Here is a 15726-nt window from a genome sequence, read left to right on the forward strand (position 1 = left end):
GAAAAGGTACCACATCATGGCATATTTTGTCTAATATACTCTTCTGATCTTTAGCCAGACAGTTGCAAGAAGGTTCCTGCTTAGGGGGGATATTAATTTGTTAATAGGATTTCCTTACCACTCTGCAATGTTGTAATTTTCCACACCATTGAAATACAGTGGACTTTGGCAGTACTCACAAATGACCACATGATTATGCCAGTTTAGTCAGTTTACTCAAACAAAAGTGAGGCAATATTAGGGAGTAAATAATTGTGCAGTTTTTTAAAAGAGAGAAGCCATTTAATTTATAAGAATTCTTATGTTACTGTGTTGTTCATTTTTGGCAAACTACATATTTTTATGGCTGCAAAATCATTTAGAAATTATTTTTTAAACATAATGATACTTAAATATAAATGTCATATAAAAATGTTATTTGAAATTACAAATTCCCATAATTTTGAAGTCATGTTTGGTAGTGAAGAGTTCAAACACTAGCACCATAACTGACAATGTAGTCAAGTATCTAATCGTAGTTGAAAGTTATATATCTGAATCAAGTGAATGCTTTCCTGATTTTAACTTTAAATTTTTTTAGAGATTATTTAATAGAAATGTAAATTAAAATTACTTTTAAAAAATCATTCTAAGTCCTCTGTGTGAAGAGGAGTTAAAATAAGATGTCCTTTTCAGGAGCTGAATTTTATGCACAGGGATTAAAAAAGAGATTTGTATGAACAGAAAATCAATCTGTTCCAATCAGATGACTCAGTTTAGTTTGGACTTGAGGAGGATTGAAGTTGTTCAGGACAGGAAAAATTTTCTCTTAGGAAACAATTTTTTTCCACTGGGGAAAATGTAATTTTCCTAGTTAAGTCATATGGTTTAACTTGTCTTTTTTTTTTATGGTGCCTGATACCAAAATGGCTGCCAAAAAAACAAGTGTTTCATCAGCATCCTCAAGTAAACACATCTTTGGATCATACATACTTTTGGGGTTAATTTGCATTTGGTTTAGGTTTTGGCTGCTAGTATTTAAGATTAATAGTCTGATAATAGGGAATGGGCAGATCCTAAGTTTTTTCCCCAGTTTAAATTGAACTATCTATTGAGTAGGAGACTACTCCCTTTTGGGGTAGTATTTATTTGTGTATTTGAATATATACAGAAAAAAAATGAGCTGCCTTTCTGAATTTTCACTGATGCTAAATGCCAAACTGAAAGGAAATAAACACAATCAGCCATAGAGTGCCTGTCTTCCTCACTTGCAGCTGATGACCATGGTCTGCAGCAAATAATTAATAGAAAATAAAGAAGAGTTTGATCAGGAGAAAACTCTGCAAAGTGAATATACTGTCATGTTTACTTTTCTGAAAAGAACTTCATCTTTTTGGAAAGTGTGGGAGATGATACAGTGTAGAATTTATCTTTTAAGACGTAGGTCAAAATCAAAACCTTAACATTCACTTCAGAAATCAGCTGGAGACTAAAAGATGTTCTGCTACAGGGAAACCACTTTTTATTGCATTCTTCATTGGCTGCTATTTGTGGATGGATGTAAGAGGTGATTATTACACATTATGTCATTACCAGGAGTTGACAGTAACAGAGAGAACGATCATCAGAATTGGACCCAAAGAGTGTTTAAAGCAACTAAAGCATTTCCAGACCCTTCATCACCTGATACCTGATGATTCCAATGATTCCAGTACTGTATGTTTGGGATCAGATGAACTGAATTAATATCAGCAAATATAAATATCAACACTGTCTCAGTAAGTCAAATGAAGGTGCTCTGTTTATAGTTAAAAGCAAGAAATAGCCACTCTTAGGGAGTGATCTCATTCTAAAGTAGATGACTAAAACAGGGCAGATGAAAACTGACCTAACACCTCATATTTCTCTCCATTGACTGTAAAAGGAGATCTCAGATGATTAGCTCAGGTGGCTACCAGGCAGATACCTAAAATTTGGTAAGAATAATAATAAACCATGCCAAAAAGGTCTGCTATAGCAATATGAAGCATACCACCTTTTTTATAAGCTTTTTCTAGTCTTCACTGGAATTTGATGCTGTTTCAAAAAAGCAATTTCTTCTTGTAACCATAATTGTAAGCAATTCATCTACTATGCAAAATCTGATTAAATATTACCTTGATACCATTTACTGCCTTTATTTTAAAAAATGGAGACCTAATAGAGAAGCTGCATTCCTACAACTGGTTAGCCTATGGAAATAATTCCATTCAGAAACTCTTCAAAACTGCAACACAACTGATCAAGACACATGAAACAGAAAAGTTAAAAAGATAAATACCTGATTAAAAGGAATTAGTTCTAGTCTTTGTTTCTAATTCCCTGGCTCTTCCCATGACTTCACTGGTGCACCCTTACTCACAGTTGTCTTAAGAATGTTGAAGAGTCTTGATAAGAATGGATAAATGTGTAATTACAAGAGAGAACAAATTTATTGTGCACATGAGGTAAAATGTTACTGCCACGTGTTACGGATCTGGGTTAAAATTTGTTGCGTATGCACAGACCAAGTGAGCAGTACCTACTGAGTGGTACCACCATATATGTATTGATATCTGTTGGTCAATAGCTGTGGGAGGCTGCTTCCTGTGTCACACACTGACCTTATTAACATCATGCAAAGGTGGTCAAAGATGCAGTGATTCCCTATACACAAAATTAGTTCTAACAGTGTAGCATAAGGAGTAGAAGAAAAACAGCAAAAGATAAGATTTAAAAAAAAAAAAGGAAAAAAATGCCCAAACTGTCCGTTAACTTGGAAAAAGATTTAGCAAAAGTATAAAGATATCAGGGAATTTTTATATATTATCTCTGCTTCACATTTGGTAATGAGGTAATAAAATTTATGTATTCATTATAAGAATGCATCCTAAAGATAGGCATTTTAATTTCTGCATAAGAAATACACATAAAATTTATCACAAATAGAGCTATAATTTAGAATAACAATTAGAATCCATTAAAGTTCTTTTGATTGTTTTTTCTTATTTTTTTTTTATACTAATTAATGTAACACAAAATGAGATTTTAAGCTTTGGTTAATTTGTTTTGCTCACACTGAAGTACTTGTGCAAGCTCCTTATTGCATAAAAATGTGAAGGGGAGGTGAATTGAAGAAGCAATAATATTAATGCCCCCTTGAATATCCTATTAAACATTTTTAATAGGTGCTTTGATATTTTAATGTTCAATATGAAACTGTCTGAAGAGTGGACATTGTATATACTGAGCCTCCTAACAGCTTTTTTTGCAAATTTTGACCACGCTAAATGCTTGATATCCCAGAGAACTTTGCAAAAAAATGTCGCAGTGCCCTTCTGAAAAAGTGAATACAGTGCCTGTGACCAAACTTGTGAAGGTGTCTTTATGTTTAAAAATGAAGATAAGTAAGACCTGGAAAACATTTAGATGGATTAGATACTTATCTACTATTGAAGCTAATGCTTTGTAAAAACAGGATTCTGGAGAGCCCTATCTTATGTCTTGTCATGTTTGTGCAGAAAGAAAAAAAAAAGGCAAGGTAAGACAGTACTGAAAGAAAAAAGCACAGTAAACTCCTCTTCAGCTCAAGCTGAGTGTAATTTTCTAGCTCTTATCCTAGATATATTAAGTAGTAAACTGGCATTTCTGAATTTAGTTAAAAATAATATATTCATATCCCCAGGTATCCCAGAAGCCATTGTGTGTTTCCTCCCTTGATAAATATGTAAGGCAGAAACTTCACTCTCTTCCATAAAAATGTGAAGGATTTCCTTCAAAGTGGTCATGTTGATTACAGAAAGAAATATATAATTTATAAAACAGATAATTTTTATTGTCTTAAACTTATTTTTATCCTACTAGTACTAAAGTTTTCCTTACAGATAACAGAAAATATCTTCAATTTGAAAATAAACAGCTTGATGTGGTTTTAACTATTTCCTTTAAGTTTTTCTCGTAAGGATACATTTAGTGATAAAAAGCCAAACTGTGACATTATTACCTTTCTTCATAAAGGGTGGTGATTCTTTCAATCCTTATGTCATTCTGCAAATGTTATCTGGGTCAGCTTTGTAAGGCCAGAGACTTCTTAGAGCTTGTTGTTGAAAAATAAATAGCATGTAAGAAAAAGAGATTTTAAACTCCGTTTTTCTAATTTTCTTTCCATCAGCACATTTCTCAGTCAATCTACTTTTCACAGCTCTTTTGCACATTTTTATTTTTCTTCCTTCTGGTACTGAGATGATCAATTTTAACCTGAAAACAACTATCTTTTGATAGCTTCCACATGACACAGTGGAACTATGTTCTAGGTAATGAGTAGTGTGTTGAGCCAGTGGTTTCCTGCAAGGATACAGCAAATGTGGGAGTGCCATTGATAAATATATGGGTCAGGTAAGAATCAACTGCTGAATGTGCCTTCTGACCACATTGCATAAATGCGTGGTGGACAGAAATGATGAGAGAAAGTCAGATAACATAAAGAGGAACTCATGTGACATTAATAGATGCATAAAAATAAGCAGAGGAAAACCACTGAAATTATGCTGTGTACTTGATCTGATGCTCTAACCTTTGCAAAAGGGTGTATTATAACTAAATATAATGAAGTATCACCTCCCAGTTTCCATCGTATGTTAAAAGCTCCAGATACAGTGAAAGAAGGAGAAAAGGTCAGATCTTCAGTGTTAAGTTATTGTATTTTGGGTTTGGTACTGCAATATAAAGCAGCTTTTCTTTTCAATGGCATTCTGTTGTGAAATGGAGGATTTTAGAACTGCTCAATGCCATGTGATAGAACTATTAAGATTTGTAGATTTCTCTTTATGTGACAACAAATACAAAATTTGTGTGGGGAAAAGAGTAAGTTTATCTAACAGTTGAACTGTATTACTTTGAACAGAAAGATCAATATAAGCTTAATCCTCTTATAGTTTGAATTTATTTTTCCAAGCACAGCAAAATAAAATCAGAAGTGTTAGTTTCTTAAAATTTATATTATATTTGCACAATGTAGTTTCCTATTCTTTCTTCTGGTTCTCCAAGACGACCTTGTGGTCTCTAATTTATAATTTAAGTTATTAATGTAAGAGATACTAATGTAAAATAAAAAAAAAAAATGTCACGTTTGGGGGAGCATGATGACAAGAATGACACTTATTCCTCATTAAAATAAATTATTCTTTAAGTTTATTTTGTTCTATTTTACTTTTTATTTATTAAAAAGTATGTTGTGGTTTAGCCCCAGCCAGCAACTAAGCACCACGCAGCCGCTCGCTCACTCCCCCTACCCTGATGGGATGGGGGAGAGAATCAGAGGAGTAAGAGTGAGAAACACTCCTGGGTTGAGATAAGAACAGTTTAATAATTGAAATAAAGTAAAATAGTAATGCTAATAGTAACAACAATATAATAATGATAATAATAATAACAATATACAAAGCAAGTGATGCACAATGCAATTCCTCACCACCTGCTGACCAATACCCAGACAGTTCCCGAGCAGCAATCGCTGCTCCCCAGCCAACCCCCCCCAGTTTCTATACCGAGCATGATGTCGTATGGTATGGAATAGCCCTTTGGTCAGTTTGGATCAACTCTTCTGGCTGTGTCCCCTCCCAGTTTCTTGTGCACCTGGCAGAGCATGGGAAGCTGAAAAGTCCTTGACTAGTGTAAGCAGTACTTAGCAACAACTAAAAACATCAGCGTGTTATCAACATTCTTCTCCTACTAAATCCAAAACACAGCACTATGCCAGCTACTAGGAAGAAAATTAACTCTATCCCAGCCGAAACCAGGGCAAAGTGTATCAGTGCAAGATGAAGATAATGAGTTGTGAAATTACAAAATTAAGTGCAGTATAAGTATTAATTATAGAATATCAATATTATGCGTCCTTGTTCCTTTAGCTAATATAAAGTCTTTTAGAATAACTATATGCTATGAGAGGCCTGCCATAAAATATTCAGATAAAATTAGTCCCAAAGTCACATTACAAGTCAGCAACACAAAGTTTGAAGATTTTAAGCCCTATTTTGAAGATATTTTTATGGTTTTAGTCACACTGTGTTAGCCAGTTATTTCATTCTTGGCAGGTAGATAAATGGCTGTGAGTTTTGCTCTGTACCACTGAAGATAATGCAAATTTTATCACCAATTTCAATGGAAAAAAAAAAAAAATCACAGCTTGGTTGATATCCAGATAATTACTTAGATTTTACTCTCAATATAGAAACAAAACCAATATTCCGAAGTCGTCTTTTCCACACTTTACCATCTCTATTTGTTTCCCTATTATATAGTTGAATAGTTTAAAACGTTGAGTAGTTTAAAATATTTCTAATACTGTAATGTTCAGACCACTGAGGAGTCCAGTCAGAGAGACTAATCCTCCTTCTCTTCACTTTTTATTTATTTATACAGAGCTAGGATTATTTATAAAAGATCTTTTGATACTGCATTTTTTGTAAATACCATGTAAATAAGTTTGCATGTGTTATCAATCCTTCTTTTTTAGGCTGTCTGGAATTGAAAGAAGACACCATTGAAAATCTTCTAGCAGCTGCCTGCCTCCTCCAGCTCCCACAAGTAGTAGAGGTTTGCTGCCATTTTCTAATGAAGCTTTTGCACCCATCCAACTGTTTGGGAATACGAGCATTTGCTGATGCGCAAGGATGCACAGAGCTTATGAAGGTGGCTCACAACTACACTATGGTAAGGCAATTTTAAAAGATCTAAATTATGATCTTGTGAATCCTCTATATCTTCTGTAAGTAAAAATATCATGTTACTTTTCTGCCTGAAACCATTCTGTACTTAAATGGAACTTTATTTCATTAGTGGTCCTTTGGTAACCATAGGAGTGATGATTCCTCTCAACTTCAGTGAAGTTATGAGAATAAGCTTGTTAGGATGAATGCACTGTCTCCTGAGTCAGAACAGTATATACCTTTAATTAGGTGCATGTTTGCATACAGGTGATTATAGTAAAAAGTATCTGTAAGTCCTTAGAGTACTTTTTAATCATTGTTCCTTTTTGTTTAGCTTTAGGGAAGTTTTGTAATTGTCGTTGTTCTGCATGGGAACAAGACCAAGGGAAGTTTGGGGGGCTTTTTTTGGTCAAGAATTATCCCTCCTTTTATTCAGCTGTGAAGTAGATTAAGACAGAAAGTTGAAGACAGAAAGCCTTTTATCTGACAGTATTTTAAATTTTTTGAGTTACACCTGACAGAACAGGTATGGCATTAATATTAAAAATTAGTCAGAATCAATTAAACAAAAATATGCTACTTATTCAGAAACTAAATCATATCGGTAGCCATTTGATTCTGCATAGTTTGACAAAATTAAAAACATCTGGCTCATGAAATTAAGCTTACATGAAGAGCAGATTACATATAATTTCTGAGAAATAATGGTCCCTTAAGGTCTATACTGAAATTATTATTGAAGTAGTACAGCAGGTTTCGAAGAATCTGCTTTGCTTGTCCAGCAGTTATGTCCTTACTTTATTTATTCTTTTCTGTAACTAATACCATATTGTAATTCACAGGTTTAACTGTGTTTTTCTTACCACTATAGCTCAGGTAGTTATATCCATTTTACACTTGTGGAGATAGTTCTGTGGCTGGTTCTAATTTCCTCTGTATTTAGACTAGTTTAGTCTAGTCTGCCCTTGATTGGTTTAGGTGGGCTTGGTAGTGTAGGTTAATGGTTGGACTGGATGATCTTAAAGGTCTTTTCCAACCTAGACGATTCTATGATTCTATGATTCTGTGATCTAAAATGTAGTTTTCCAGGTCCAAGCTAGTCAGTTTAACCCTGTCAGTGGAGAGAAATAAGCTGTCAGAGCAGAATTCATGTGATCTACCTTAGAATGAGATTGCATTAGAAGTGAACAGGTATGGGTTGAAAAAAATTAACCTTTTTATCAAGATATTTTTTAGATTTGTACATTGCTTTGATTTTTTTTTGAGTGAAAAGCAATATAATGGACAATGAAAACATTTTTTTAAAAAACCTAATAGAGAAGAACCTTGAGTTTAAAAAATTCTCATTATTCTTTAAAACAATGTATTGAAAGATTTTTGGCATGAATGAAATTACTCATTATAGTACATTTGAAGACCTGTGACTGATACATATCTGATGTATTACAAAGATCACAAAGATCTGTTCCCATTTCTAAAATATTAGTTATATTACATAATCTATTACTGGTTTTGTATTATATAATCTATTATTGTTTTTCCTGGGAAACACTATCGTCTGTCATGAGAACAAACCTCAAGTAGGGCAAGGGCGAGTTTGTTAACAAACTCCTCCTGTGTTATGCAGAGGATTTGAGGGGGGGCCCTCTTTAAAAAAAGATGGGGAAATCCTTGTTTTAAAAAAGTTCTTATGCTTTCAAGAGAACTTCAAGGCCTTTTCTTTAAAGCTTTTCAGGGTGCTTTATTTAAGAGTTGCAAGTGATGTATCTCAAATTCTGGCTCTGTGAATCCTCTTCCAGGATAGCACTTCAAAAGCTCGTTTGTTGTGAATAGGAAATAATGGTACTCCCTCAAATCTGGCATATTGTGTAGTCATTTGCTTGTAAAAATTTACCATTCTTTGCAAGCTATAGCAAATAAATAGCTTAAGAAGTTTCTGACATGAAGGCAGAATAACGGATTAGTGAATACCTGTTTCAAAGTTTGGGTATTTCTGCTTTGTAAAGAAAAACAATTTTTCTCTGTGAAAATGTGAAACGTAAAACAGGTGAAGTGAATTTTCCTTAGACAATTGTCTTAAGCATTTACTTAAATTATTTCTCATATAAGTAGTGGCATTGTCAGAAAATTAATCTCTCTCATATATGAAAAGCACTTCTAGGGAGAAAACTTGGGGCAGAGGGGGAAGCTTTGACAACATTTGCAAGAACTCTAACAGCTTTTGAAGAGTGAAATAATATGATATCTTTCTACACTTTTTTCAATCTTTAGAAATACTGAGTTTCTGTATATTTAGCACTATAATGCCAGAGTCTTTTAGTAATGTAACAGTTCAGTAAATAGGGAATTATAGCTGACTATCTGAATAGCCAGTTCTACGATGCTAATCATTAAAACAAACATTTTTTTAATAGAGTACAAATAACAAAACTAAATGTAGTAGATATACTTGTTTCCAAGGTAAAGAAAAAATGAAGGTAATGACTGAAATTATATACCTTTCATCTTCTTCTTTGCATCTACAAAAATATCTACTCTATATTAAGCACAAGAAATTCTTTTTGACCCCATCATATGTCTCTTAAATATTGTAGCCAAGAACTGTCAACAACAAAAATAATTTTTATTCTACTAGCCATAATGCTGTAGAGAAATACAGCTCAGCCTGAGCAGAAATAATAGTGCTGTACCATAAAGTTTTTTGAGATAATAAAACTCAAAGAAACAATAATTCTACGCTGGTTGTGGGAATGGAGAGCAAGGCAAAGTTTTTCAAATAAACTTGCAAAAATAGACTTATAGACATAGCATATGCTATAAATTGTGTAATAATTTTGAGATACGACTCAAATCTCATCTTGGAATAATTTTGCTTCTTAGTTAATTACGTAGGTGAAACTAAATATTAATTGATTCCTGAAAGAAAAAAAAAAAAAAAAAAAGACTAATTCTCTGTAGCCCTTACTTGAGGTACTCATTTTAAGTGTTGGAACCTCAGGATAACTGTCTGACTGCATTGTACCTGGCAGATGTCTTACAGCTTTCCTCCACCAATTAGTTTCAATTAGAAAGTCATTCACAGTTGTCTTCACAATAGCATTTTAATGAAAATCAATATATTTTCATGAAAATGGTTTGCTTCATTGAATCTCCATAAATGTTTTAATCTTCATTTTTCAAAAGCAATTTCCTTGCCTAGTGTCAGACTTGGTATTTTATAAGTTCTAAATTACAGTCTTGTTCATTAAAAAAATAATTTATGTATATATTTTCAGTTTGCTTTGGGCTTTCACATAATGTATTATGAAGACAAGACATTTGAGCTTGGAAATTTCTTTATATTGAAGAAGAAATAGCTGCTAAAGAGCAGACCACTGAATTTAAGAATCTTGTTGACTTCAGGAGACATCATTTCCAACACATATTTTTTTGTCACATTAGATAACTGTTCAATATCCCTCAACCATGAAATCTGTGGAAGCCATGAATACAAATTTTTATTTGCATAGTTGACACAGGTATGTCCAGACTTAATTCAAATGTGACAACTTTTTTCAAAATGCAAAGAGTCATTGCTGAGCCTGGAGAAAGCTTCTCATGGAAGTAAAATTCATTAACTGTACAATTATATATCCCTTTTCATGAGCAGAGGCATAATATCCCTGGTATTTACTGAGATATTTAATCTGCAGTGTGAAATATCAAATTGGACTTTTGAAATGCAAAATCTAAATGAGGAGAACAAAATGTGTGTATGGAGGAGAGGAGGCAGTGAGGAAATGAACATAAGAAAAGCAGTGAAGGAAAACCAGAGAACATTTGAAAAATCTTTAGAAAATACACTTGCCAGATAACATGTTATGAGGGTAGTGAGGCAAGAGGGGAAGGTACACTTAATGAAAAATTAGTGAACAATGCAAGTTGGAGATTTCTATCTTTGCATTCCCTGTACTTTTTATAACTGGAACGTGGGCAGCAACATTTTAAATTAAAGCATTAGAAGCAAGAAGTTCAAAATAGGAGGAAAAAATGCAAAGTTTCATTGGTTTCTTTTTTTTGGCATTTAGGTGTGGTGGGGGTTTCAGGGCTTTTTGTTTGTTTGTTTGTTTTTAATGAATCTACTAATTTAAATGGTAGCATAAATATGCATGTCTCTTGATTTAAGACTTAGTACTTTTTAATTACAATCTTGGTTTTTACTTGCTTTCCAATTTCTGTAAATTTACAATCTGCAAAGCCATATGTCTGGTAACTTTAAATTCCTAATTTGTCAGACTTATATGTTAGTACAGTGAAATGCACGTGTGATGTCTTTTAAAATAAAGCAAAAGCAGCAAAATGGAAAATATCAATAAGCTAAAGCAAATGCATTCTTCTAATGCATTTTTAGTGACAGGTCTTTATTCTTCTAGTTATCAGGAGTTTCATATGTAGGGAAGCTAACCTCTAAAGTCAGTAATTTATCAGTTTGTCATACTTGTCAGAAATTAGAGTCATAGTGTATGCTCTTATCTGTCTCTCTATAAAACAGAATAAAGTCTAATTTGAAATTGTGATGGCAACCTTATTAGGATGCAATTCTTTTTAGAATAAGTGTCTTTTTATAATGTACTTTACTTGGAACCATTATATTTTTATTGCTGAAAGTTTGTAATAGACCATGCTAGTTTAATGAACTCTGTGGCCTTGATGTGCCATTAGCCCTTCTCATAACAACTACTTTTTTATGTTAGTAAATATGGAGAGATGAAAAGTTTGTCATATATTTCCTTAAATAGATAATTGCAGTTTGGTTTTAAAGCATGGGAAATTCTTAAAAAAATTATTCATACTTGGTAAGGTTTTGAATACAACTGTAGTTTGTTTTCTCTCTCACAGTAAAGAACATGGTTCTGCTTGTGTTATGACATACAGATAAATCTTAGAACTTTAGAGTGCGACATTCCAAGTTATGCTACCAGTTTCTTCATCTCAATATCATGCCATTTGACTGAAGCCCGATTGTTTCAACTGTTTGAAATACTTCATAGATACAACTATGTAATCTGTCAGTGCTTTCCCTCTGAGGAAACTTCACTTAAAGCTCAGTGATCATTTTGCATCTTGAAACTGCAGTTTGACGATTGAGATGATAGAGCTCGTTCTACATTTTTATTTCATCATATTCCAAGATTAATTGCTAAACATAAACTTCGAAAATCTTCAAATTACTTTGAAGCACTGAGTAGGAGGATGTCCATAAGCAAAATTTCCATGAGCAGAAGAATGTATATGAATAAAGCGATCGATGTGTCTGTAACCCAGTCAAAATGTTAGCAATATAAAGGACCCTAACATATGTTACAGTTCCGAGCCTGGGAGATGCAGAATGTTTGCAGGTGCCTTTGAATGAAGTGGTGGAAGGTGTTTAGTCTCTCATAGATGCAGTTCTGTGCTTCACACTGTAAGGGTCATTAGTCCCAGCACAGCAAAACATTATTCAAACTTAATTATAAGCATGTAAGTAATCTCAGTGACATGTACTGACTCTATATAGATGCTTTAACTTACTGAGAATTCCGATTATACTGTAGATGGAGCATCCATTTCATTTATGTGAAGTGTGTGCCTTATGCAAATTTTTTAATGATCTTTTATGGTGAAGAGCTTCAGTGATCATGTTATGAGTTATGTTTATTATCTAAGCCACAGAATTTCATAGTTAAAACTTGGTGGGGTGGAGTGGGGAAGGAGTGATATGTAAAACCTTTTCTATCCAGTTCCATTTACAACAGCTTATCCTGAAACATATTGAAATATTGTAACAATACTCCGTATTCAAATTAAGAAAAATATATTGAGATACTGATAGATGGTAATGACAATTATTAATGAGTTGTAGTTGTACATTCAGACATCAGTGGTTTATTTCAGTGTTAATACGGCTTTAGCTAAGATCAGATAACAAGTGCGGCAAGCAAACTCTCTAGTATTGTAATTTAACAGTTCTTTAACGTATGCTGTTTAACATGATTTATTTTTAGGTTCATCAGTTGGCTTTTCTATTATTTGAAATAGCTGACCAGATTCTGTTCAATAGATACTGACCAGATAGCAGCTTTGGTTAACTTCCTCTCATACTTTGCTTTGACCGCTTTGACCTCCATACAACCACATTGGTGACATATGGATAAATAGACAGTTACATGGGTGGAAAGCCGACTGGGCAGACAGGCTCAGAGAGTTGTGATCTGTAGTAAAAAGTCCAGCTGGTGACCAGTAAATAGTGGTGTTCCTCAGGAATCACTTCTGGGTCCAATACTGTTTAACAACTTTATTAATGATCTAGATGATAGGATGGAGTTCTCTCAGCAAGTTTCCAGATGTCACCAAACTGGCAGGGGGAGATGATCAATACGTTTGAGGACAGGGCTGCTATTTAGAAGGCAGGCTGGAGAAATGGGCGGACAAGTATATCACAAAGTTCAGCAAAGGGGAATGCGAAGTCCTGCAGTCTGGGGACGAATAACCCCATGCACCAGTCCAGGCTGGGGAGCAACTGTCTAGGATGCAGATGTGCAGAAAAGGACCTGGGGGTTCTGATGGACACCAAGCTGAACGTAAGCCAGCAATGTACCCTGGCAGCAAAGGTGGCAAACAACATCCTGGGATGTATTAGCGGGAGTGAGCAAGTTGGAGGTGATCCTTCTCTGTTTGGCACCCATGAGACCACATATGAAGTGCTGTGTCTACTTTTGGGTTCCTCAGTACGAGAGAGACATCGATACACTGGAGCGAGTCCAGTGAAGGTCACCAAGCTGGTTGGCTGCTGGAGCACATGGTGTATGAGGAAAGTCTGGGGGAGCTGGGCCTGTTGAACCTAGGTAAGAGAGGGCTAAGGGAGACCTCTGCATCCGCCTGATTGGAGGATATAGAGAAGACGGTGCCAGACTTCTTGGAGGTGCAGAGTGATAGGCAACAGACACAAACTGGAACACAGGAAATCCCGACTGGATATTAGGAATTTATTTTTTTTTTTTTTTTAACCATGGGGGTAGTTGAATACTAGCAAAGCAACAACCGATGGAGTTTTTGGGATCTGTTCTTGGAGATATTCAAGACTTGACTGAAAATGTTGCTGAGTAACCTGACCTAGTTAGTTGTGCACTGAGCAGGGAGTTTGACTAGATGACCTCCAGAGGTCACTTTGAACCAAAATGATTCTATCGGGCTATTAAATGTGTCTCCTGTACATTTTCAATGGCCTTAGGTATGAGGGACAGCATGAAGCAAAAGTTCAGATATTTTTTATTATTTTAATTTTATTTTTTAGGCAATGTGCAACAGATGGGATTACCAGAGCTAACATTTAATTGACTTTTATTAGCAACAAGCTATTGGTAACATGTTAGCAACAAGTTAGCAGTAACGCACTGAAATTTTAAAGCATTCTGTGATTTTCTGTTTCTTATGCTCTGTCAGGCATACATTTCCAAAATATATTATTATACAAAATGTCCTACTTGCACTGTAAATAGCAAATATAAATCTGCAAGAAGATCTGTACAGGCTGTGTTCAGACTTTATGGCATCCTACACTTAATGGATGATCTGTAAGATGTTTTTTCTTAGGATAGATAGTGTTCATAGAAAACTAGAGTGACTCCAGGCAGCAACAGAACTTTTTTTCATTTTTTTTATTTTGTGTTTTATTGTTGCTTCTTAAAAAGCCCATTTAAACATTTGTCCAGCCACCTAAGAGCATATTGTGATAGATTACAGTACTTGAGCGACTATGGAAGAGACTGTGTCACACACTGGAAGGTTACATTGTTACTCATATTGCTGAACATTAATTCGTCTAAAAATGCAATATATTATGTTCTTAACATTTGGAGAAAAAAGAAGAATAGTTTTGAGGAAAATACTTTAAGAAAAAAACTTTTAAAATAGGACATTTCCATCCATAGCAGTATTTATCTGTTTTTTAACTTGAAACAATTTATTACTTTCTCAATTGGAAATGTTGCAGCTACTGTACTGTAATGAGAACACTGGTTTTAGTGTACATTGCATGCACTTTTAAAAGAGATTTGGTGTTGTAAGAACTCTTTAAGTTTTTAAGATTTTTGACACAAGTTTAATATAAATTCAGTATGTGCAAGAAATTATCTTGGAACATGCTGGGGAAAAAAAATCCATGTAGTTTAGCTGGAAAATTAAATGCTTCCATATGCCTAGGACTAAAATGGACATACTAATCCATTAAACATATTTTTCAAGGGGAGAGAGGATTGGGATCAAACTACAGAAAACTGTGATTGTTTTGGTTTATGCTTTTTGCCTTGTGGATTCTAATCACAAATTTGGAATATTCAGTATTAAAACGATCATGTACTGTAGAAAGTTACACATAGGCTTTAAAAATTACATAGTTGTGCACATATACAACTTACTATTTATTCCTGCACCACTGACAACAGAAGTGAGAAGACACTGTGTTAAAATCTTGCTGAAATGTCACTGATCATTGCGTCTCTGGGACTCTTTCTAAATTAGTAATTCTCATTCTTCTCTTAGACATGGCAGGGTGTCCCTGAAAAAATGTTATGCATCTTGTACATTATGACATATGGACACAGAAAAGTATGGCTTCCTATATTCAAATTGCTTATATATTTTCCTTTCAAAGGAGTTAATTTTAAATACACTAGCTTGGAGTAAAAAGTTTAATTATGTCTCTACTTCTTAGGTCTACATAGAATGCTAATTAACAAAATCAGATCCCTTCACTTTTCTAGTTAAATTCTGAATGTTAAAGTTGTTATTTTGACACTCCAATTGTTTGGGTTCTTTTCGTCTCCTTTCTCTCTCTTAACATCCTTTGGACTAGTAAAATTAAGTTGAAAATATTCCGAAGACACCAGAAAAATTGAAATAAATAATAAAACCAGAGATGCAGAGATGAAAAAGAAAAACATACTGGAACTCACTGTATCACTTATTCCTTACCTGGACGTATATTTTTTGAAGTTTAGAA

The 15726-nt window shown here is 34.1% G+C and overlaps 1 protein-coding gene across 2 annotated transcripts in view; it reads left to right on the top strand.

Annotated features, from left to right (window-relative positions):
• The window catches only part of KLHL1 (kelch like family member 1), a 267853-nt gene that overhangs the window by 104121 nt on the left and 148006 nt on the right, over window positions 1–15726 (top strand). For both annotated transcript variants that reach the window (XM_075714660.1, XM_075714669.1), the window contains one exon: window positions 6515–6711. In XM_075714660.1, coding sequence (XP_075570775.1) covers window positions 6515–6711 — 197 coding nt within the window. The remainder of the gene's footprint in view (window positions 1–6514; window positions 6712–15726) is intronic.

Source organism: Pelecanus crispus, chromosome 1 (assembly GCF_030463565.1).
Source record: "Pelecanus crispus isolate bPelCri1 chromosome 1, bPelCri1.pri, whole genome shotgun sequence".
Lineage (NCBI taxonomy): Eukaryota > Metazoa > Chordata > Aves > Pelecaniformes > Pelecanidae > Pelecanus > Pelecanus crispus.